General features: G+C 37.0%; 1 protein-coding gene across 5 annotated transcripts; it reads left to right on the plus strand.

Annotated features, from left to right (window-relative positions):
* The first annotated feature begins 715 nt into the window (after window positions 1–715).
* mybl2b (MYB proto-oncogene like 2b) lies at window positions 716–24588 on the plus strand. Of its 5 annotated transcripts, XR_015501896.1 has the most exons (17): window positions 716–957; window positions 1533–1629; window positions 3319–3390; window positions 3512–3604; window positions 5616–5836; window positions 6275–6407; window positions 8190–8246; window positions 10256–10525; window positions 10732–10835; window positions 11814–12314; window positions 15751–15893; window positions 15972–16071; window positions 17912–18022; window positions 20048–20164; window positions 20250–20399; window positions 22290–23251; window positions 23705–24588. XR_015501896.1 is itself a non-coding variant. In NM_001003867.3 (15 exon segments), coding segments are annotated over 15 exon segments (1902 nt in total). In that variant the 5' UTR covers window positions 747–937; the 3' UTR covers window positions 22419–24588.
* Window positions 24589–24951: the final 363 nt, after the last annotated feature.

The raw sequence follows: 24951 nt of genomic DNA on the forward strand, positions 1-24951 counted from the left end.
ATGAAGAACCAAATAATAAGATTTGGGTTTAGTAATTAATTACTAGCTATGAGTTTTATCGCCATTTTTAAAAACAAAAATCGCTATCTGAATGAATCTTCCGGTACATATTCATAATTTTACCAACACTCATTTTATACTTTAATGTCATACTTTAAACGTTTAATGTTTAATTATGACAAGTCAAATCGTGTTTTTACGCCTTTTAGTTGTTAAGTTTTTTTAAACGGAATGTCAGAAATACGAGTAAAGGACTATTGAATGGGCAGTTCACGCAAAATCATCGTTTATCTCCCTTAAACTGGATCCAAGTTTCTTCTGTCGAACACAAACGCAGAAAACCTGTAACAAGTGACTCATATAGTATTTGTTTATCCTATATGGAAGTCAGAATATCTTATTTTGTGTTCAACAAAACTCATAAAAGGTTATAAACCATCTGAGGTTGAGTACATTTTCATTTTGGGGTGAACTAGCCTACATCCTCAAGGCTAACTTCTATATTAGCCTCAAGGCTCACAATACTCGTTATATTGTTAACTTTGGGGCTAATATATAAGTTAGTCTTAAGGATGTGGGCTATTAAAGGGATAAATCTATAAAACATAAAAATACATTTACTTGGGTATATTTTGACCAAATGCGCGTCCGTGTGTGTTTCGCGCGCGCACGCACCCATTTGCGCATGACGTTCAGCCTGTGTTGGCTTTACGTCACTCGCGGGAATGGACGAGAAAAAGAAGCGCGAGATAGAAACTTGGGCGCGCAGCAGTGGATGTTTAGCTGCGAGCTCCTGTGCGCTTTTCAATGAAACTCTTTAGTTAATTTGATCGACTGTCTAATTAGCATCACACATGAGTTTATGCGTGTGTTCTAGACTCAGAGTGTCCTCATAAAGGTCTGTATTATTGCCGTATTTTGATCAAACATCAGGGAAATGTCTTGGTGGGCGCGCGGGTAAGTACACTAAGTTTATTATTCGTACATGTTTATTGTTCATCTGTAATGGAGATTCACTTTAGGGCTAAAAATGAGACTTAGAAATGTATTCTGCCTGTGCATGTGGTGATTGTTGACAATAAGTTTGTGAACGATCCATTGAACCCCGCCTAATAGCACAAAGAGAGCTGATAAACGCGGAACTACTATAATATTAGCATAATAAAGATTTGCACAAAGTCAGATTTACAATGTTAGTCAGCATCACACACTATTATAAGTTGTACATTTAGCTTTAAGACAGAGAAAAGTGCTTTATTCTTTGATGACAAGTGTTGTTAATGTTAGCTGAGCTGCTAATAGCTCGAGATATTAGCTCTGAATGTGTATTGTATTTTATTTAATTCTACAAAGCACATTTAAGGGGGTTAAAGTATAATTTTCTTTACTTTTCTGCAGTAAAAGTGTTGTTTTTTTCCCCTTTGGTGTTAATAGACATTGTTTAGCAAATACAAGGCCCTGATAAATGGTGTCAGACAGTGTTTGCTGATCTGCGGTCAGTGTTGTTTAACGTGTATGTGTGTGTGTTACAGTGAGGATGAGGAGGAGGCCTTATGCCAGGACACAGACTCTGATGTAGCTGACCAGAGAGATTGTGGGAAGGTGAAAGTCAAGTGGACACAAGAGGAGGTAAACACATTTCTCTAATTGCAGAATCTAAACAATATTGGGGTGAAGTTATTTTTGAGGTTTTATATTCACACATTCGTATAGAGGTAAAGTTGGTTTAATATTCGGATATTCTGACGTTCTCCTTAATAATATCATTTCAGAAAAGTGTTCTTTGCAAATTATAAATAGGAAAATCATATTAGCAGCCAATGCTTATCATAGTTTACAGTCAGTTAAATAGTGCTAATGTTGTTTTGAACTCATACTTGCATGCTAATTCTGACAGAATATTTAAAAAAAAGCGTAGTAAACAATATAGAGACAGTTAAATTAACGAATGTGCGATTATAAAACCAACTTTACCTCAATTACTTTCCTTTAGTGATAGCTTGTGACATGCTTCCTATAAGTTCCCATGGTACTTTGAATATTCAGCCTGAAATCAGATGTAAATGTGACTTCAAAATAACATTAGCTCTATTTATTTGACTTTTAATAATGTTGGACTTTGATAGTCACTCGCTGCTTATAAGATTTGTATCATTTAGAATTAGCAAAGAACACTTTTCTGAAATTATATTAATAAGGAGAAAGTCAAAATTTGTGAATATAAGCCATCTTTACCTCAGCAGCAAATGACTATCAAAGTACAACATTGTTTACAGTCAAATAAATAGTGCTAATGTTGTTTTAAAGTCATGTTTACATCTGATTTCAGACTGAATATCCAAAGTACCATGATGAACCACATAGGGAGCATGTCATAAGTTGTCACTGAAAAAATGAGCAACTATATATAAAGCCAACTTTACCTCACTTAAAACAGTCACTTAATAGTATCTTTAATGTTTTTCACATCAATAAATAGTGTGTTTTTGTTGTTGTTTTTTTCTTAAATTGTGACTTATTGTTACAGTCTTAAAGATGGTCAGTCAAGGGGAAGGAGAGTAACATTAATTTTGGGTGAAACACGAGCAAACTCACAATATTTACAAGTGAGGGACAAAATGCCAAGACTAACTAAATGCAATAAAGTGAGTTCATTTACAAATATAGTGATAATAATAAATGCAAAATTATGGATATAGAAACAATAATAAATATTTACAAAAATATATTCACAATTGCAGTCAACAAATGTTTGAACCGATAGATGAGAGAATTGGAGAGATGAGACGTGGGTGGCGTCCAAACAGTAGAAATAAATAAAACAAAACAATACTTTCTACTGGCCCAACCTCTACCCTAACTATCCCCCCCAAAAAATATATCAGTTATTGAAAAGAAAATCCTTTACGCAGCGTATACACATCATGTCACATCATGTTCATGTCTGGATAGACACTCGTACACTTCGGCCAATGTAGTTCATCAATTCCTCTATAGTGCATGTGTTTGGACCGTAGGGGAAACCGGAGCACCTGGAGGAAACCCACACTAACATGGGGAGAACATGCAAACTCCACACAGAAACACCTACTGACCCATCCGGGACTCATACTTTTATTAATTAGACTAAATGATTGTATGAGACTCTTTTCAGTGTTGATGTTTTTTGTACAATGAATGTTTATTAAGAAACTGATATGATTGCATGTTATATATTGTATTTTTAGTTTAGGTTTTGTCATGAATGCTGTTGATATGGCATTAAAACATGAATAAATATTGCATATCTCTAATTTCATGTTCATTGGCATATCCCAGGATGATAAGCTGCGTAAACTGGTGCTGAACGTTGGATCAAATGACTGGAAATACATCGCTGGATTTTTACCTGTAAGTGTGTTCATCATGCATTCAGAAAACGCACATCAGATGTTATTTATGCTTTGATCTATTGAACATTTGAGTGTCTGATTAAAGTTGAAATGCTGTAAGAGTGTGTTTGTTGTTGAAGAATCGATCGGAGCATCAGTGTCAGCATCGCTGGTTCAAAGTTTTGGATCCTGATCTTGTCAAAGGACCCTGGACCAAGGAGGAGGACGAGAAGGTAAAATGTAGAGACTGCAGTGGAGTTAATGGATTATATCACTACAGTTAAGGTTAAGTCATTATTTTTGTAGTATATATTTTATTCTGTTCTATTAAATAAATTAAAGTTTGTGGCCTGATATATGAATATAGGACATTTATGATGTACACGTTGTAGATAAACAATTATTTACTTACTACTAATTAAGTAATACATTTTTACTAATTTATTTTCTAATTATTTTACATTTTTACAGACACTTTTACAGACTTCATCATCATCATAGTAATAATAATAATACTAATACATTTTATTTATAATGCACTTTTCAAAAACCCAAAGCGCTACAACTGAGAAATCAAACATGCATTGAAATACAAGGATTCAACATAGAAAAAGTATACAATATATACAGTTAAAGTCAGAATTATTCAACCCCCTTTGAATTTTTGTTGCTTTTTAAAATATTTCCTATATTATATTTAAAAGAGCAAGGAAATGTTCACAGCGTATCTGATAATGTTTTTTCTTCTGGAGAAAGTCTTATTTGTTTTATTTAGGCTAAAATTAAAGCAGTTATTAATTTTTTAAACACCATTTTAAATGCTTAATTACCCTAACCTGCCTAGTTAACCTAATTACCCTTGTGAAGCCTTTAAAAGTCACTTTAAGCTGTATAGAAGTGTCTTGAAAAATATCTAGTAAAATATTATTTACGTTCATCATGACAAAGATAAAACAAATCAGTTATTAGAGATGAGTTATTAAAACTATTATGTTTAAGAAAGTGTTGAAAAAAAATGTGTTGAAGAAATCTGCTCTCCATTAAACAGAAATAGGGGAAAAAATAAACGGGTTCTAATAATTCAGGGGGGGCTGATAATTCTGACGTCAACTGTACATATTAAAGTGATCAAGAATTTAAAAATGCAGTCTTAAAAACATGAGTTTATCATTATTATTATTATATATTCTTATCCAGTTTTTTGCAGTCCTACTTTATTATTTTCAAGTTTGACCAATTTATTTTTCACGTTTATGTTAATGGTTAAATACTTTAATACTTTAGATATTTAAAGTATAATATTTACTTTTTTAAGAGATAAAGTATATGTATGACCTGAAAGTGACCAAATTGGTTAAACTTGAAATAATAAATCAAAAGTATGACTAAAAATCTGGATAAGAATATAATAATAATAATAATGATAATAATAATGATAATAATAATCAGCAAAGTGCTAGGGTTTGTAAATATTAAAGCCCAATATAATTGCTGTTTAAATAATTTTTAATGAGTATTTTTTTTTTTTTTAAATGAGTTTTTACTATTAAAATTTTTGGGCAAAAACATTTTGCCCAAATGGGCCCAAATTTTGCCCCACTAAGGACAATTCACCCAAAAATGAAAATTTACTCATTATTTACTCTCCCTCAAGTGGTTCCAAAAAAGAGGGAGTGAAATAGAAATGTATTTTTATGTAATTTATTATATACATATAATAAACAAACTGCAGTCAAAAATAAACACAATGGAGCAAATATTAATGGGAAATAAACTGCTTTATGGTTTTCTAGGAGGAGTCTGACAGTATTCGGGTACCGAAATTAAATAATCAAATGTAAAATAACATTGCGTCATTCAAATATTCCAACATAATTGATCATTAATAAACTATGCACTATTAAAATGTTCATGTAGTCACAGGCCTTAAAAACACATACAGATAATAAACTTTCACTCGGTTACGCTTCAGTTCTGCAGCCTCCACACATCTCGTGTGTTTGGTTTGATTTCTGGTCAACTATAATTTGAACTCAACACCAAGATGTGACTTTTGTTAATGCACAGATTGCCATCTCAATGCTGAAACAATATATTGTGCAGCCATAAAATGTAATAGAAAATATATATAAAACTTTGGGGGAAAGAAAAAATTGAGCCTGAATTGAGGAATCCTCTCAGTAATTCAATAAGCAGCGATCCCGACCGTCTGAGTATCTGTGTACATGTTGTTTGTGTGTGCAGGTGATCGAGCTGGTGAAGAAGTACGGCAACAAGCAGTGGGCGATGGTGGCCAAACACCTGAAGGGGCGTCTGGGGAAGCAGTGCAGAGAACGCTGGCACAACCACCTCAATCCTGACGTCAAGAAGTCTTCCTGGACCCCGGATGAAGATCTGATCATCTACAAGGCCCACCGCGTGCTGGGAAACCGCTGGGCGGAGATCGCAAAACTGCTGCCTGGAAGGTGAAACACACTGCAGACTTCAGCCAAATGCCAAATTATCTGAATAGTTGAATGTGGGTTAGTTGTCTTCTTTTCTGTCCTTAGCCAAACACATGGTCTTGCATTATTAGGGCTGTGTAAGGTTTATCTAAATCAGTTTTACACAGATATAAAAAATGCATTCAAACTAAATAGATTGTTGCTTTTTATGTGATGCTGTAATAAATTTGAACATGCATTGTTTTTTTTGTTTTTGTTATTTACCACGTATACGTAAACATTACATCAAATATTAGGTCAGCAAGTTTTACTTCAGAGTTCTAGAAAAGTAAAGATAATAAAAATGTGTGTGAACCCTGATATAATCATAATATTGTACATCTCTAATCTGAAAATGGATATCTGTACCTCTAGTAAGTATTTTTTTATATTGTGTGTTGTTTTTTCTGTTTTCTGCAGAACGGACAATGCTGTGAAAAACCACTGGAACTCCACCATCAAGCGTAAAGTAGAGACGGGGTTTTACTCTGGTGTGGACACTACACTGCACGTGCTCCAGCAGACGGACCCTGAAGAGCTGCTTTCTGAAGAGGTCAGACAACACCACTTTATCCCCGATAGGCCTGTCATAGGTCATTTTGTTGTGTGATATATCTGAAATTAATTTGATAAGTGATATTATTAAAGACCAATTTATTCCTGTTAATATAATAACTGATTATACAACAGCATATGAATATGCAGATTCTAAACCATCAGGATAATTTGTTAGTAGGAATTGTTTATAATAGAGTTTCTTGCTGACCCCTTTATTTGAGATGAGATGTTCATTTTCATGTTTGGGTCACCAAACTTGTTCCTGGAGGGCCGGTGTCCTGCAGATTTTAGCTCCAACCTTAAAGGGCCATGAAACCCCCTCGTTTCAGCAGGGTGTTTTCACACCTCTACTTTGGAAAAAGTCAGAAAAGTGGGCGTGTCCAGCTCTGTTTAGGGGGGAGTGTCGGAGGAACTAAAGTGGGATGGTGTGGGAGTGTCTATTTGGGCACGCGCGAGTTTCAGAGTCAAAATACACACAGGAGAAAGTGATGGTGTTTAACCTACATGGACATCTGTAGTCAAATTATTTGCCAAATTATTAAATGTTGGCAGTTTGGCTCTTTCATTCAGGGAATTCATTCATGTCCCTTGCGACAAACGAGATATTTGATTCGGGGATCTGCTCTAAGCGTGTATTTTTCCGGCAATGTTTGATGCCGCACGGCGAATGAGAGAAAAAAAACTCAGCATTTCCCGGAAACTTAGATGCACTCAGCAGGTAGCATCAGAAAGCCGTGTGTGTTATTCCGGTCACTAAATGCGGTGAAAATCCTACACGAGGTTAAAGTTTGGTTGTGGTGCTAACATGTTTACACTCGGTGCAATTTAGTTCGATACGAACAAACTGAATAAACAAAGAGCACTGGTCGCTCACTTACCAAATCTGTAGAGACAGGACAATCACCAGCAGCTAGAGCCACGTCTGTATTAAGAGGAGACTAAAGCGAATCCGGATCTCAGCGTTTGCAGATGAGAACAGCTCTCAGGTAAACAATAATCCTCCTTAGACACGTAAGTTATTGTTGTGGAGCGCCGCGTACACTGTTAATCCACACGTGACTCCAGCTGAGCTCTCACAGAGAGAAAATGAAAACAAAACTTCACTGCAGCAAACTATAAAAGCAACACTTCACGCTTGTTTTGCCAACACAACGTGGCGTCTCTGTCGTCTAAACACTGTGACAGTAATGAATATTAATGAAGTTGCACAATAGAGCGCGCTGATTGGTTTGAACCAAGCTTTACTCATGCATTAATGCAGCACACTGTAAGACGTAATAAGACACACTCTGGCACAGACGTCCAGTCTGCACGCTGGAATACACGCTATTATCTCATGACCGTGACGCAGCTTCAAAAATTCATTTCAAACCGGAAGTACGAATTTGCTTGAAATAACGCAAAAACAACCAATTTACACTTTTTAGTGAAATATAGGTGTCCTAATAGTGTTTTTAGCAGTGTGGGACACATATACCACTGTCAACAGTTCAACACATGTGTTCTGGTGTTTCCTGACCCTTTAATCAAGCACACCTGAATAAGCTAATCAAGGTCTTAGGTATACTCGAAACACCCAGGCAAGTGTGTTGAGGCAAGTTGGCGCTAAACCCTGCAGGGCACCGGACCTCCAGGAATGAGATTGGTGACCCCTGATCTAGGTCGTGTCCATGTATTGTACAATAAGTCGATATATTGATAATTGTGACAGGCCTAATGACTAACGTTATTACCCAATGGGAAGGCTTGGGTTTCACTGCTGGTTTGTGTTTTGCAGGTGGAGATTTCCTGTGATGGAGCCAGTGAGGAACTGCCTGTCGAATGCTCAAAGCGGGTATGAGGAGGATCTTTTCTGTTTTTTGGAGCACAAAATCAGTCTTAAGTATTGTGTTCAAACTTTATTGTCCATTCTGCTCGGCACAGAAAGGAAATTAGTATTTAACACTGATAACGTAAATACAACCATACAACAATCACAGAATAGCAACACTCAGCAAGACAACTATATTAGCCCCATACATATTACCCCGCCCCATCTTGCACAGGTGTATTTGTGGGAATAGCCAGAAATGCAGTGTATGAGTCAAAATTATTAATTATTTTTCTTTTATGGCACAACTTATTTGATCATTAAGTGTTCCATGAAGACCTTTAGTAAAATGTCTTAGTGTATATATATCAAAACTTAATTTTGTTTATTGGTATGCATTGCTATAAAGCTTAATTTAGACTTTTTTCATGGTGATTTTCAGAGTATTTAGATTTTTTTTAAGTGAAGTTTATTCATAAACTAATTTCGAGAGGATCATGTGCTTATGATTGACACGGCTGGCCCCGAGTCAAGCTAATGTACGAACCACCAATCAGACGATTCCTAACCAAGTATTAATAACCAAGCATCTTACCTTTAGTTATCTTCGTCTTGAAGAATCCCCCCCTTCCACCCCTTCTCCTCTTTTCTACGGCCTCACAGCAAAAAATGTCTCTGACATTTCGGGTATCCACCCAACCGGACAGCATTTTCGTGTGGAGTTCATGTTCTCCCCGTGCTTGCGTGGGTTTTCCCCGGGTCCTCCGGTTTCCTCCCACACTCCCAAAAACAAGAGACTTAAGTAAATCGACTTAAGGGGGGGTTCTCGAGATCTACCTGAGCTCAAACTCCCCTCTTGCCCTGCAAGGGGAGGGAGCTCCGGGCTCGAGGATCTTTTGAGCTCGGGGCTCTATCCTAGGACAGCATGCCAAACTAGCTTATTACTAATCATCAGCTAAGTGTGAACTCTTGAACTGTTTGTAGATTTTCAATTATTTGTATCTCTGTAAAATATTGTCCTACCAAACCATAATTAAGTGGAAAGCAGATTTATTCAGCTTTCAGATTGTAATCTATTTTTTGTTAGGTTTATTAAGTAAAGTGAGTACGGAAAGTATTCAGAGCTCTGACATTCTTTACTTTGTTATATTGCAGCCATTTGGTAAAATCATTTAAGCTCATCGTTTTCCTCATTAATGTACACACAGCACCCCATATTAACATGGGAAACACTGAATTGTTGACAGTTTTGTAGATTTAATAAAAAAGAAAAGCTGAAATATCACATGGTCTTGAGTATTCAGACCCTTTGCTCAGTATTTAGCAGAAACCCCCTTTTGATCTAATAAGCTGTGAGTCTCTTTGGGAAAGATGCAACAAGTTTCTCACAGCTGGATTTGGGAGTCTTCTGCCATTCCTCCTTGCAGATCCTCCCTAGTTCAGTCAGGTTGGATGGTAAACGTTGGTGGTGGTTTTTTTTAGGTTTCTCCAGAGATGCTCAATTGGGTTTAAGTCAGGGTTCTGGCTGGGCTGTTTAAGAATGTGTTTTTCTGTCAGTATGGGGTGCTGTGTGTACAATAATCAGGGAAGAAGTGAAATAAAAGGGAAATAAGAAACTTTCCGTACCCACTTTATGTTACTTGTCAAATAAAAGTCGTTGAATATTGATTAGGGAAAATTAAATGGCATCATTGAAGGTGATCATATTGTGTTTTTTATGTTTTTTTTATCTTGTATCTCTTAAAAGGTTGGAAAGTTAAATGGATCCAATCCTTGTTCAGGAAAACTACAGTAATCAAGAGACAAGAATGGGTGGTGTTCAATAATTTTAGGCTATTTTTCTTCAACTTTTTAATCTAATTCAAATGTCGACTCCTATACTTTAGTGAAGAGAACTGTATGTAATTGACAGATATTGGTATCAGAACTGGAGAGACATTTATTTTCTTTTATTAAATCTGTATTGGTATCAGCCCAAATATTTTACTTTTGGTTCATCCTAAATCGATTTATATACCCTCATTTGTTGACAGGAACCTGAAGAGAAAGCCACTGCTCCTCCACAAAAAGCTTCATCTCCCAAAACCCCCAAAGCTTCAACGAGCCCCAAAAGTGAAGGCGGAGACTCCAACGTGTCCACGTGGGTGATGGACAGCTCTGGGTTTCTGTCTCCGTCAGCGGCTCCCACACTGAAGGAGGTGATGGAGCTGATGGACGGGGTGAGTCAAGCCTGATTTAGATCAGAAAATCACTATTAGAATTACAGCCGGTTGCAAAATGTGCATGTAATGTAGTCACAATAAGTAATATTAAATGATTGTGATGGGTGATGTTATGAAGCCACGTATTCGTATTTCTCAGTGACCGAAGTCGTCATAGTTGGTAAACTCAGAGCACAGTCAATGGGAGAGTACAACAAATCATTATTTTACAATTCTATTTGCTGAATTACTGAAATAAAAACTCCACGATGGTGTTATCAAGACGTTCAGAAAGAGGAAAACAATAGTGTGAGACTGATAACGGCAGCCAAAAGAGAGAATCATGTTGAATGTTGTTACTGTCCTGCCGCTATAGATTCTGCATTACCCCTACTGCTCATGCGAGGGATGCGTGTCACGATTTCGATTTTTAATCGAAATTGATTGAAATTTATGCTCAATTTCGATTATCGAATCAAAAAATAGAATCGTCGATGCTGCCACGCCCCCATGTCACGTCAGCTTGGCTTGCCAAGCGGAAAATAACAGGCTTGTTGAAGTGCTTGTTAAACTGCAGAAGCAGGAGACCCGTCGACAGAGCTTAAACCCTCTCCTCTTTCAATGAAGTCGCCGGTGTTTAAGCATTTTGGATTTCCAGTGAGTTATGTTGACAACGTTCGTGTTGTCGACAAAAAAAAACACAGTTTTGCAAGCTCTGCTATGTACGTATTAGGGTTCGTCCGATAGACAACACCGGCATCGCGATCCTCTGCCCGCCCCCGTTGCAAATCCGCTGGCGAAAAGTGCACACTCAGGCCCTGTTTACACTGTCTTTGTTTTTAAATGGCATTTTAGAACGACAACGATTTGACATCCACAGTGGCGTGTAGCATTTCTGAGCAGCCCTCCTTCCTCTCTACCTCTGAAAATGCACATCACGTGACCACACAGACACAGACGCACACACAGCCATGCGCTCGAGACAGCAGGTCCAGGCAGTCAGAGGACTGCTTCAATCTTTCACTCACTTGTACTTAGTCATTTTAGCGAACACCTCAGATACTGTTGGCTGGTTCCTGTAGGTTGTGCGTCTTTTTTACCGACGCCATTATAACGACACAGATCACTGCCTATTCACGAGTCCCGCAGAAAAAGTGATTGACAGGTGGTAATTATGTGTGTATCTTGCCTTTATTCATTTACTGTATGATTTGTTTATGGGTAAAACAAAGACCATGCAGGTCAGGTAGTTTAAACGGTAGGGTACAAATAATTGATTGGTCATTAATTAATTATTCATAATCGAGAATCGAATCGTGACTTTAGAATCGAAAATGTAATCGAATCGAGGATTTGGAGGATCGTGACACCCTTAATGAGCTGTAATTAGTTTTTTGCAATTGAATACAAAGATGATACTATACATATAAATGTTCCCGTTTAAAAAAAAAAAAAGTAAAAACTTTCAAGGATTTAGGATGCCGATGAGCGTCTTGTGAAAAGGGTCTAATGCAAGTGCACACACTGCAAAATCGATGCGTAAATGATATATTGTGCAGCCCTACTTCATGGGACTATTAAGTGTGTGTTGGACTGATCAGAGTGTGTGTGTGTGCAGGATCTGGAGGGCTGGTGTACCATGTCGGACTTCGACCTGCCGGAGGAGAGCCAGAGCTCGGAGCTGCTGCAGTTTCGTCTGGAGGGCAGTGCACTGCAGGAGCTCAGCAAGGGCAGTAAAGGAGAGCTGATCCCCATCTCGCCCGGCGGAGCCACTCCTCCATCCATCCTGAGTCGCCGCAGCCGTCGACGCATCGCCCTCTCGCCAGACCCCAATGACTCTATGACCCCAAAGAGCACGCCGGTCAAGATCCTGCCCTTTTCCCCCTCACAGGTGGGAAAACGCAACACAACACTAGCCATGTTTCCATCCAAAGATGCAAATTAAATGTATGCGCAAAACTGGAGTATGGCATAAAAGATTTGAGAATAAAGCAGCGTTTCCATCCAACGAGTCTAAGATAACAAAATCATCACTTCCTCATAAACTGCCGCCAAATATCAAAAGAAAAACAGAAGTTACAGTGTTGGGCTTTTTTTTCAGGGTTCCCACTGGTCCTTAATAAGTCTTAAAATGTCTTAAATTAAAATCCGGGAAATTAAGGTCTTAAACTTTCTTTTTCGTTAGGGACCATATGGCTCAAAGTCGTCGAGTTGCACATGAAAGGAGGAAAGCAGCAGCGGGACGTTGCAGCAGCTAGTCATAGCAGGTCCAGGTTAATCCCTGCATTGTTTGCAGCTCGACCTAACAAAGTTACTAGTTACTAATGTTAGGCCTATAGCCAATGTTATGAATAAGTAATGTTAACCCATATAAACGACTCATTCATGAAAAAAGACAAAAGAGCTGTGTGCCTGTGCACATTTGGATAATGTCGGACTCCAAACAGGTTTGGGCTTTTAAAAAGCTGTCAATCAAAATGTACCTGTCGGGTTCGGGCTCTATCGGGCCTAACTTTTATATCATGATTACAGCTCTAGTTTAGACGCCCCCTCACAGTCAGCTATAACAGTTTCATTTCACCACCAGACACCCAAAAGGCTGGTACTGCGGGTTATCCATACTGTGACGAGGCACAATTAATTTACATCTAACGAGAACATTAAAATGAGTAGCTTATTCCAAAGAGATTATACAATTTTTGGGTCTTATATTATATTTGTTGAGGTCTTTAAAAATGTCTTAAAAAGCATTAAATTGTACTTTTAAAATGGTGCAGGAACCCTGTTTTTGTATATAATAATTTACTTCCGTCTTAGAACACGTAGACGAAACCCACTGAGCGCAGTAATGTTATCTTGCTTTTGGAGGCAGGATATCATCTCTGGATATCATCTTTATCATCACTGCTTTTTCTTATTTAACATTTAAAACCTTTCGGAGCTCATCATCCACCTAAACATACATGCCACTTTCCGCCATTTTTATCATCACATGATCTGTTGAAACAAAATCACATGAATTTTTTTTGTGTGCTGGAATTTATTCGTTTCCATTGTAGTTAATGCAGATTTTTTTATATCAGATAAAGTTTATCCTTCTCGGTTGTGTGCAGAATCTTTTTATGCGATGTATGCACATCTTGGCTTTTTCATTCAGTTTTTTTTTTTTTGCGATTAATCCAAAGATTGCATTAAAAATAGGTGGATGGACACACAGTGGCGCCCCCTGAGAAACTTTTCTAAGGGGTGGCCAAGTAAGACCACACCAAATCTTGGGGTGGCTCACAAAAAAATAATGAGTTGTGTATGTACTGTGAATGAGTAATGTTATATTTTTGTTTCTGGTAAATTTAAATAATGAAGTTTTAAGTAATTCCATTAAATACTCTTGTAACATTGTAATTTATTCATGTAAAATGAAATAATTTTCATGATTTTATTAATGAAATAATTAATAAAACAAACCAGCAAAATAATGGAGCTGCTAAATAAACTAAATATTTATTTAATTAACTAAATAAACTAGATTTTTTTTAAATTTCTGGTTTTCAATCGGATAAAACTTATGCATTTCAATAATAATAATTTCTTAATAAAAAGTGTGCAATATCAGTGAATCAGCTACGCTGATCAATCCACAATATTTAGTGGCTGCATTTTATTTATTTATTGAAATATTGTGAATTTGCGTACATATATTTAAATTAATAATATCAACAACTAAATCATATTGGGTGGTCAAATATTAATGTTGCATCACTGCTTAATATGGCTGTCAGATCATTCAAACTGTAATCTTTTATTTATTTTTTTGACACTATGTAATTTTGAAGAAGGTAATGATTCGCACTCAATTGCTTCGTACTGTTTTTATTTGTACTCTTTCTTATATTTTATGGATGATAACAGACGTTTCGGCACAAAGCCTTCCTCAGTGTGTGACGCAATTCTCTAACTCCACCCTTTTATTCCACAGTCAATCACAATGTGCAATTAGTTGACAATAAACAATCTTCCCATTTCCGACCTCACTCTACAGAGATAAAGTGTATAAACTATTATCATTAATCAGGTGTACATCAATACAATAAAATTCTAACAGTTGACATTAAAAGTTTTCTACATTTGACAATTACCCAAAGATTAAAAATCACATCCTGTATAATTGGTTATATGGGTAGAGGTGAAGGTAAGACTTGTGATTTTTAATCTTTGGGTAATTGTCAAATGTAGAAAACTTTTAATGTTAACTGTTAGAATTTTATTGTATTGATGTTCACCTGATTATAGAGAATTGTGTCACACACTGAGGAAGGCTTTGTGCCGAAACCTCTGTTTGTCTGTTATCACCCGTAAAATGTAAGAAAAGGTACAAATAAAAACAGTGCGAAGCAATTGAGTGCGAATCACTACCTTCTTTTGAATAATAGTAACGATAAGATTAACGCACCAAACCAAAGACGTAACTGAAAAAAAACGCAAGCGCCCAGGACAAACTTCAGTAACTCTGCACTATGTAATTTTGGCCACAAGAGGGCGTGTATTTTAATGACAGCATGACTGAGCGTGGAATCATGGGAGTTGTGGTCTTTTCTACTTGTTATCTCTTAAAGTTAAAATAGCTTATTTCACAGGATCTGAGTGTTCTTTTAAACATTTGAGATAATGTTAGTACATAAGCAGAGTGGCCACAGATCCCTAAAGTCTTGCATTTCATAGTGTAAAAATAAGGTCTTAATTAGTTTTCATGTCTTAAATGCATGTTTCAAAGATCTTTAAAATATCTCTATTTGATCACTTTTTTTTTAACAGTCAGGCTTCATTGCATAAATATTATAAGGGGTAAAAGATCTTTAAGTCCTCTAAATGCTCAATGTTCATTTATAGTCATTACCATCTGCTGGCTGCAGCAAGTGTGGCACATATAAATGGCTGCATGGTTCTCCTGTATTTACCTGCTAAAAGGCTACCACAATATACAAATTAAAGCTGTAAGTGGCAATGAAATGACTCTTGTGTCTTTAATTTGTACTTTTTTTTACCTTATCTTTGTGTTTTGTTTTCTTTTTCTCTTTAACTTCTTGTAAAGAATTGAAAGAATCTAACTTTTAAAGGTGCAATATATGATAGTTCTTGTATTATAAGTGTATTACAGATATGATTCTCTGATTTGATAGTTAAGTGTTTAATTCATTGACTGTCTTGTAATGTCTGTCATTTTGCATACCTAATTGCTATAGCAAACACTTTCCTGTCAGACTTTAGGAAACATTTGACTGCTTCTGTTATCATTCAAAGCCTTTAATATTATATTTGTGTTCTCAAAGTTCCTCAACATGTGGACGAAGCAGGACACGCTGGACCTGGAGAACCCGTCCCTCACCTCCACTCCCGTGTGCAGTCAGAAAGCCGTGGTCACCACACCGCTGCACCGAGACAAAACCCCGCTCACACAGAAAGAAAACTCCCTGTACGTCTCTGCGTTCACACACACAGCGATTCAGCTCTGATGTGACTGCTGAACTTGTGTATGTTTCCTCCTTTGTAGGTTTATAACACCAAATCACAAGTCTGATCTGGACACGATGCCTCGTACGCCCACTCCGTTCAAAAACGCCATGGAGAAATACGGCCCTTTGCGGCCACTGGTGAGAGCATTTACTGAAAACTCTGTTCAGCCTGCATTAATGCATTCAGTATAAGCTGCATGATTAATCAGTAAAGATCTGGATTTCAACACCCACGCAACATACATTATAAATGCTTCGAATCGCTGCATTCAAATCTGTGTCCGAAAAACGCAACAATCAGGAGATTCAGTCTTTAGTGTTTTGAGATCGTTATGAAGTTACAGACATGCAAATAACACGGCTATACTGAAACAACAGGTTATAGTTTAGATAAAACCACTTATGTTTATGCTAAAGATTAAAATCACCGTCATTTTCATTTAACTTGACGCTTAAATTAATATTGAAGGCAGCAGTTACATTAGCCCCTTTCACACATACACACCTTTCCGGAAAATTACCAGGCAATTTTCCGGGAAGGTGTGTATGTGTGAACAGGCCCTTTTTGAAAATACCGGTAAATTCGTTCTGGCTATTTTCCGGAAAGAGAAGTTGTAACATTGCCGGTAATTTGCCGGAATGCTGCGCTGTAGGAAGATTGCCGTTAAGAGCGCGTCCACGTCTAGAACGTGCTGACATGAGACGTCTACTTTAGCCAATCAGAACAGTCAGACGCATTCACGTCTGCACAGTTTATGAGAATAAAAGCCTTTGAATATTTTTCCAGACACATTTAGCTGCTAGATGTTAGTCGGATAACGTTTATATGTTCATCTTAATGCTAACTGTGTAAATAATCATCGACAAAATGTTTATGATAATCCGTTGTTTGTTTACCTTCAAGCTTTGCGTGTGCCCGTGAGCGCCCATAGCGCCAGCACACACATATCATGAACATCTCGACATGCGAAAGTGATCCTCCAGATGTTTTCATTGGAGTTGTACTCAATACTGATCCATCCAAAGAGTTTGTAATGTAGTCAAATGTTTACAAACACAAGCTGTGTGAACGCTTTTTTCCGGAAAACTTCCGTAACGTCCTCGCCTGAGTGAACAGCGCTTTTTTGAATTTACCGATAAAGTCGTTCTGGATATTTACTGGTATCACTGTGTGAAAGGAGCTACTGTTTAACCAATAGGTGGCGACAACCAGCCGTCAAAAATGCGCAACTGAATAATTCTTCAGAAATGATCATCTAGCAATGAAACATGAAGTTTAATGAGTGAATAACTCAATCATTTATTGAGGATGAGGCTAAAAAATAAATATGGGTTGTACAAATTAAATTAGATTTCTACATTTAGGGTTATCAGCAGCAGTAGGAGTAACGGTGAATTTGTCTACTGAATATTTTACCATTTTTTTTTATTCAGCTGATTATTTCTTCGTGTTATTTTTATTTAAATGACAGGTGTTAAGTACTGCTTGTTAAAACCAAAAGTGTCTTGCAGTGCTGATTTTATAGTATTTGGAAAGCAAATTACATTTTTTGTCTCCCCCCTCTTCTGAAAAATGGTCCGAGCCGTGACTAATAAACCATAATGTGATCTGAACAGTGAGATTTGTGATCTGTTACACCTCGAATGTTAACTCGGAACTCATTGAAATATACCTGCAGTGCTACAGAATCCTGTGTATTTGTTTCTTTTGCTAGTCCAGATATAATTGATGTATTATGGCTACAAATGAGACCAACATAGTGATATCTTACATTTAATTCATGATCACCTTAAAAAGTCTTCAGTTTGACTGTATGAAACCTGCAGAAAGTCTTACTATAAACCTCTGTGGTGTTAAAACAAAATAGTTTAGTCCTTTTTGTGTCGTAAAAAGATGCTTAAATCCTGGATGTTTTTCTCCCACCATTGTGTTTCACAAAATATTGTTTCTGTCTTTGCTTTGGGCTATTTTCTTCAGCCTCCAACCCCAAATCTGGAGGAGGATCTTAAAGAAGTGCTGCGCAGTGAAGCAGGAATCGAGCTGATCGTAGAAGATGAAGCTCCTGCTGAGAAGAAACGCAAACAAGTGGTGAGAGATCTGACAGGGAAAAGGATTAGCTCCGTTTCCAGTCATAGTGGATCATTAATACGTCTATTACTGATGGAGGTTAAGACCAGGAATTCTGATAACTTCTTTTGTTTTTAAAAGTTATTCATTTGTCTTTACCTAATAAAAAGTGCAGCTTTTAACTCCAGTCTTGTGAAGAAACAAATTAGGACACTGTATAAAAGCCTGAGGGTTAAGGTGTCCAAATTTTTCCTTGCATTTTTGTAGAATTACCAGGGTTTCTGCAGAGTCTTAATGTCTTAAATCTCAAAATCTAAATTTTAGGCCTTAAAAAGTCTTAAAATTACTGAAATATTGTGTTGTAGGTCCTAAATCTTTTTTAAACGGGTCTTAATTTTCCTTTGTTCATGCATTGTTACCAAATCTGGTCAAAACCCATACAGTAATCAACAATCATCTCAATAAAACTTTAAACCTTTTAAACTTTATAAAAAAGGTCATTTTAAACTTTATGTATCATACTGGTTTAATTATATTCCTTACAATAACATTTGATTAAAAGTTCTCCATGTTTTTACTGCGGAGGACACTGGACAGATTGTTGTGCATGAATTTAGTTAATTCTAGTTTTTAAAACATTTGTTCATTTTTATTTTATTTTAAAGGGAGTTTATGTTGTAAAAAAAAGTGTATGGATACGACTAGAGCTTGCTTGTTTTTACACAATATTTAAAATATTTTGCTAAAAATTTCAATTTAAAACATTATTATTATTGTATTATTAAATTTATTAAATTATAATATTTTTTGATCTGGCAAATAACAATCTTTTCCATCTGGGCCATGTAGAAAATTATTTAACCTTCAGCCATTTATGGGCTAAAATTCCATTCATAATGGTCCTAAAATGTCTTAAAGTCTTAAATTTAACTCTGTGTAACCTACTGAAACCCAGAATTACATTAACAGAAGATCTTAAAGTCTGATTAAACTATCTGATTAACTGAAGATCTTTAGTTTTAATTGTTTAGTTATATTACCTTAACATGTCTGCATTTTTACAATTGAGATTAAATAAATAAAATAAACCTTAAAATACTTTTCCCCAAAAAAAATTAATTAATGCACCCATTTAATATTAAAATCATTTTTAATAAAAAAAAAACATATTAGCATATGCAAAATATGAGTTTACATATGTACTGAGAGTATGAGGAAAATGGGTCTAAATGATATGCAATTTGGTGCAGATTCTGGTATTTTACATGCACTAAAGGTTCTCATATTGCTTGTAAATCAACAATATCTTTATAACTTTGTAGCCGACTAATAGAAATGAACAAATATATCTTCCCAAGCCTCTAAACATCTCTAATCATTTGAGGAAGATGATCAAAGCGCTGAGGAACAGAGAAGGTAAAGGTTCTGGAAAAAACTTATCATGTGATACTCATGATATTGCTGAACTTTCAAAGTTGTCTAAAGTGTTTCTTAAGTATTATATATTAATAATTCAGTAAGCCTCTGTTGCTTTAGTCTTTATATATTATTATTTTTCGGGGTTTTTACCTTTATTCGATAGAACAGTAGAGAGTATTAACAGGAAAGCATAGGGAGCAAAGAAAGGGGAAGGATCTGCATAGGACCACGAGGATAAATTGAACTCGGGTCGCCGTGAGCACCGGAGTGCATGTGTCGATGCACTAACCACTACACCACTGGCGCCGACATCTTGAATTATTTTCATCAAAATCAGAGCAATTATTGAGATTACTTTATAAAAATCAGTAAAGATCTGACAGCAAAGAGACATTTAAACCCTGATCTGCATGCATCAGATTATGTGTCCGGTTTAACCTTTGATTACATTCATATCAAGTGCAGCCTTAAGTGATTAAATGTTGATGTATTCAATGATTATCCTATTTCATTTTGTAACTGGATTTGCAGTAAAAGCAATCTGAGCTGCTGATATGGAGTAAACCTGATAAATTCTCGTTTTGTTGCTGGTTTGCTGTTATATTGAATGATCTGTGTCTTCAACAGTATCGGCCTCCCATGAAGAAAGTGCGTAAGTCTTTGGCTCTGGATGTCATCGACTGCAGTGAAAGTGTTGCTGCACGAAAGCAGCAGATTAAAGCCACAGTCAAACCCAGTCAGAAGGTACAGAAAACCACACTGGTGTTGCGTTTATCCTGGCCCTCTCTTCAGATGTAAAGTGTTATTGAAAGAGTTTCTGTATTCACAGCCTCAGACGGTGCAGCCGGAGCCTCCGGTGTCCTCATGTGCTGTGAAGGAGGAGAATGTTCTGGATCAAGGCTTTATTCTGGGTCCTAATGAAAGTGGACCTGCCTCTAAACCAGTGCTGGCAACACCCAAAACTATCTCTCCACTGCCTGTAAGTAGCTGTAGATCACACTCTGCTCATGTTACGCATACAGGACATCATTTCAGGCATGTGCTGATCTCAAACATGCACACCGGCTCTGATCAAGGAGGTGTACGTTTGTTTGGAAAAGGGTAGTTACACGGCTCCACCTCGTGTACTGGGTTATTTCTGCTTGAAAACGTTGTCCAATGTCAGATATTTCTGAGTATTTTAGATGATATGAGGTACTCCTAAAAGACTTAACATAGCTCATTTAATTGTTTTGTTTTCTGCTGGTTTATAACATCAGAAACTGAAATTAGTTGTTGTTTTTTTTCTAACTGGATTATTTATATTACTATGGTTGTTGTCACCAAATACAGAATAAGCTCAACATATTCTAATCAATTAATTAAGAAATTAGGCAATTAATTTATCTTGTAATGCCTACTTTTGTATTTTTTGTAAAACTTTTCCATTTTTATGTGTATTTTTCTATATATATATTATAGAAAAATAGGGTGGAATTTGAAAATGCACATGGGAAATTTGTCATTAAATAAAACCAATGTGTTAATTGAGCTCATGTTAATAAACTTTAATTGGAAAAACATTTTACTAAGTAAAATCTGAAAAATGAATGTGCTTATTAGGTTTTCAGATGCGTTTTCTTCAGTCCAATTGTAAGTAAAAAAATAATGCATTTAAGTTAAAGGTGCCTTTCTTGGCTCTTCAGGTCTCCGTACATCATGTCAATAGATATAAATAATAAAAAGCACTGTAGAAAGAGACTTGAAAAGGCAGCTATGAGGAAAATCATTTTTTGTAAGCCTTTTAGACAGAACTGTGTGCAGGTATAGTGTTTCCACAGTCAAACTGGAGTGATGTAAAGACAATAAGTCTTACTCTTTTAACTTCCTAATGTTATAATAGCATCCAAATCCTGCAAGTTTGAGGCCGACTGCAACATGACATAGCACTGCGGTTTCCCCCACCCATGAATTGATTGACAGCTGCATATCATATAATCATATCCATATAAGAGGATGTGCGCAAAACAACTGGGATTAAAAGATCTGTTCTGCTCTTTTATGACAATTTGCACCTCGAGAATGAGTTTTACAAGTTTAAAATGCTTTTAAAATCGTGCATGTTTGTAATAAAGTAAAGACTGTGTTTCGCTGTAATTCATCGTCATAGCCGCATGTCTGTACATTTGTAAAAGAAGACGTTTCAGTCCCGGTTTGTGGACTTAAATCAGGTTTATTTTGTACATCAACAGTGGATATTAATGTATATCCTGTCACATTTATTGTGAAAGCTGTGCGTGCGTGTACGTTTGTGTGTGTGACTCATCATTGCAGAAAGGCTTTAATAAACTCCACAACAAATGCCTCCAATAACCATTAGAAAAGTTCTTACTGTAGTAAGGCAGATCTGCTTCATTTGTGTCTGTCACTGTGCTGTTTATCTACATGAGACGCAGCAGGTGAAGGCTACATCCATCAGAGCAATACAGAGAGATCTCTGGCTCTGACACATGTGGGAACAGTGGGCGGGGAGAACCAGCTCATTTGCATTAAAGGCACGGGCAACAAAAACAGCTAAAGTGTCCTAACAGCTCAAATTTCCCAGATTCAGAAAGCTATAATAAATAAACTGATGGGTGTTTTAAGCTAAAACTTTACAGACACATTCTAGAGACACGAAAGACTTTAATTAAATCTTGAAAAGGGGGTAAAGTAGGTGCCTTTGCCAAAAACTGCTAATGTTTTCTTGTAAATTAATTAAATGTGCTGTTTTGTCTGCAGCAGAAAATAGTTGAGAATATTTTCATTAAAACTAAAAGAAAAGCAACTTAAAAAAAATTTATAGAACAAAAACAAGTCTTAATTATCTAATAATTTTCTCTTCTGACAGATGTCTGCGGCGTGGGAAACTGTTGTCTGCGGACGGACGAAAGATCAGCTCTTCATGACGGAGAAAGCCAGACGATACCTTCGCTCTTTAAAATCTCACACCCCAAACCGAGCCCTCATCCTGTCCTGAGCCACGTTTTATTCACAAAACATAATGAGTGTATGGAGGAGGAAAACCAATTGTAAATGTTGTGTAGAATATGAACCCAATTACTGTTCCAGAATAGACACTTTACTGCTGATGATGCTCTCGTCCTGTTTCCTGTGGCGCATCAGCGCATTCAAACACCCTGTATAGAGAAGTGCTGAGATTTTCTCTTATTTATCTACTGTCTACAAGCTCCTGACATGCCAGCAAACATGTATTCTGCTCAAGAGTTCGTAATCAGGTTTCTGTTTTTATAATTGAACTCGGATTGTGTAAGACTCAGCATGGGATGTAAACAGGAAAAGGCTGACTGTTTTCCTGGCCTTTGTAAACCTGGTCATGCTCTTCTGCAAATATTAGAGTTTGTAAAACAGCCTGTTGGGCCTCACATGGGATGTTTTGAGGACTTAAAAGGACAGTTCACCCCAAAGAAATGAAAATGTAGTCATCATCGACTTGTTTCAAACTTGTTTAAGCATCTTTGTTCTGTTAAACACTAAATATTATAAATGTTTTAAATGTTGGAAACCTGTAACCATTGACTTCCATTGTATTTGTATTATTCCTTCTATGAAAGTCAATGGTTACCGGTTTTCAGCATGCATCAAACACATATTAGTGTTTAAGAGAATAAAGACACTCATAAATATGAATCTGGTAAATGATTTGTATTTTTAGAGATGACGTTTCTCTTTAATTGATGTTGTACAGAAGCTGTTACTTTAATTTCTTTAAGTAGAAATGCTATAAAAGATGGATAGATGTCTGTTGTCTTAATGGCAACACTGGAAATGAGCACATTACCTTATAGCAGGGCTGTCCAAACTCAGTCCTGGAGGGCCGGTGTCCTGCTGAGTATAGCTCCAACTTGCTTTAACACACCTGTTAGGAAGTTTCTAGTACAGGGATGTCAAACTCCATTCCTGGAGCGCTGCAGCCCTGCACAGTTTTGGTTCCAACCCTAATTAAACACACCTGATCAAACTAATTGAGTCCTTCAGAGTTGTTTGAAACCTACAGGTAAGTGTGTTGGAGCAGGGTTGGAACTAAACTGTGGAACTGAGTTTGACATCCCTGTTCTAGTATATCAAGTAAGACGGGTGTCCAAAGTTGGTCCTGTAGGGCCAGTGTCCTGCTGACTTTATCTCCAACTTGCTTCAACACACCTGCCTGGAAGTTTCTAGTATACCTAGTAAGAGCTTGATGAGCTGCTTCAGGTGTGTTTGACTATGGTTGGAGCTAAACTCTCCAGGACACCAGCCCTCCAGGACTGAGTTTGGACACCCTTGCCTTATAGCCCTGCTGAAAAAATCAGCTTAAACTAACCTAGGCTGGCTTTAGTTGTTCGACCAGCCTGATTTTAGAGGGGTTCCAGCTATTTCCAGCCTGCTTTTAGCGCGTCAGGCTGGGAGATGACCAGCTTAAACCAGCTTGACCAGCCTAGACACGCTGGAAGCCCAGCCAAAATCAGCTACGTCCAGCTTAAAGCATGCTGATCAAGCTGGTTTTAGCTGGTGATTTTACAGCCTGACCTGCTAAGCCCAGGGTGAAAATGACCATACCCCCTCTAAAACCAGGCTGGACTAGTTTAAGCTGTTTGTTTCAGCACGTGTAAATCACAGAGACGTCTACTTGTTGTGTGTTTACATCTGGAAGACGTCTCCTTTAGACATTGAATAGATGTGTAGAGAATGTCTTTAAGATGTTGATGATTCATAATGTTTGTTAAATAGACCTTTTAATGACCTTTACCAGATATTTGTACACATCAGATGATCCACACAGACTAAACAATCTTTAAAATATGACTTGCAGTTGAATATGTGCTATCTGGCTCAAACTAATGTCCAAATATCAGGAAAGAAAATAGCTGATGAACTTCGAAAACAGAAATGGGAACAGCTGTATGTAGTTTTCATAATATAACTGTTCAGAGATCAGTCAGGATCAGTGCTCAACATGTTTTCACCATGCTTGTGTACATTTCCGTGCTAACAGATTTGCTCCTGTTGTATTATCATTGTTCAGCTTGGGAATACTTCATTAAGATTCATGTTTTGTTCTTTGTGCTTTGTCTGTTTGCTTATTCTGACATTTCTACTGTCCACCAGTGGAGAATCACTGCTGTAAAATAAACCCTGGTTATCATTCACACGTCTCCACACTAGAGCCAGCTCATGAGTCAGACGTTAAAGGGGTTAGTTCACCCAAAAATTGTAAGACATTTGTGCTGCCCATTTCATTACAAACCACAGGAGAGGGACAATTCTCCAGCAGGATAGCGCTCCTCATACTTCAGCCTCCACATTAAAGCTCCTGAAAGCAGAGAAGGTTAAGCTGCTCCATTATTGGCCAGCCCAGTCACCAGATATGAACATTATTAAGCATGTCTGGGGTAAAATGAAGGAGGAGATGTTGAAGATGAACACAAAGAGTCTTGATGAACTCTGGGAGTCCTGCAAGAAGGCTTTCTTTGCCATTCCAGATGACTTCATTAATCAGTCATGTCAGAGAT

This window comes from Danio rerio, chromosome 11, assembly GCF_052040795.2.
Source record: "Danio rerio strain M-AB ecotype USA chromosome 11, GRCz13ab, whole genome shotgun sequence".
NCBI lineage: Eukaryota > Metazoa > Chordata > Actinopteri > Cypriniformes > Danionidae > Danio > Danio rerio.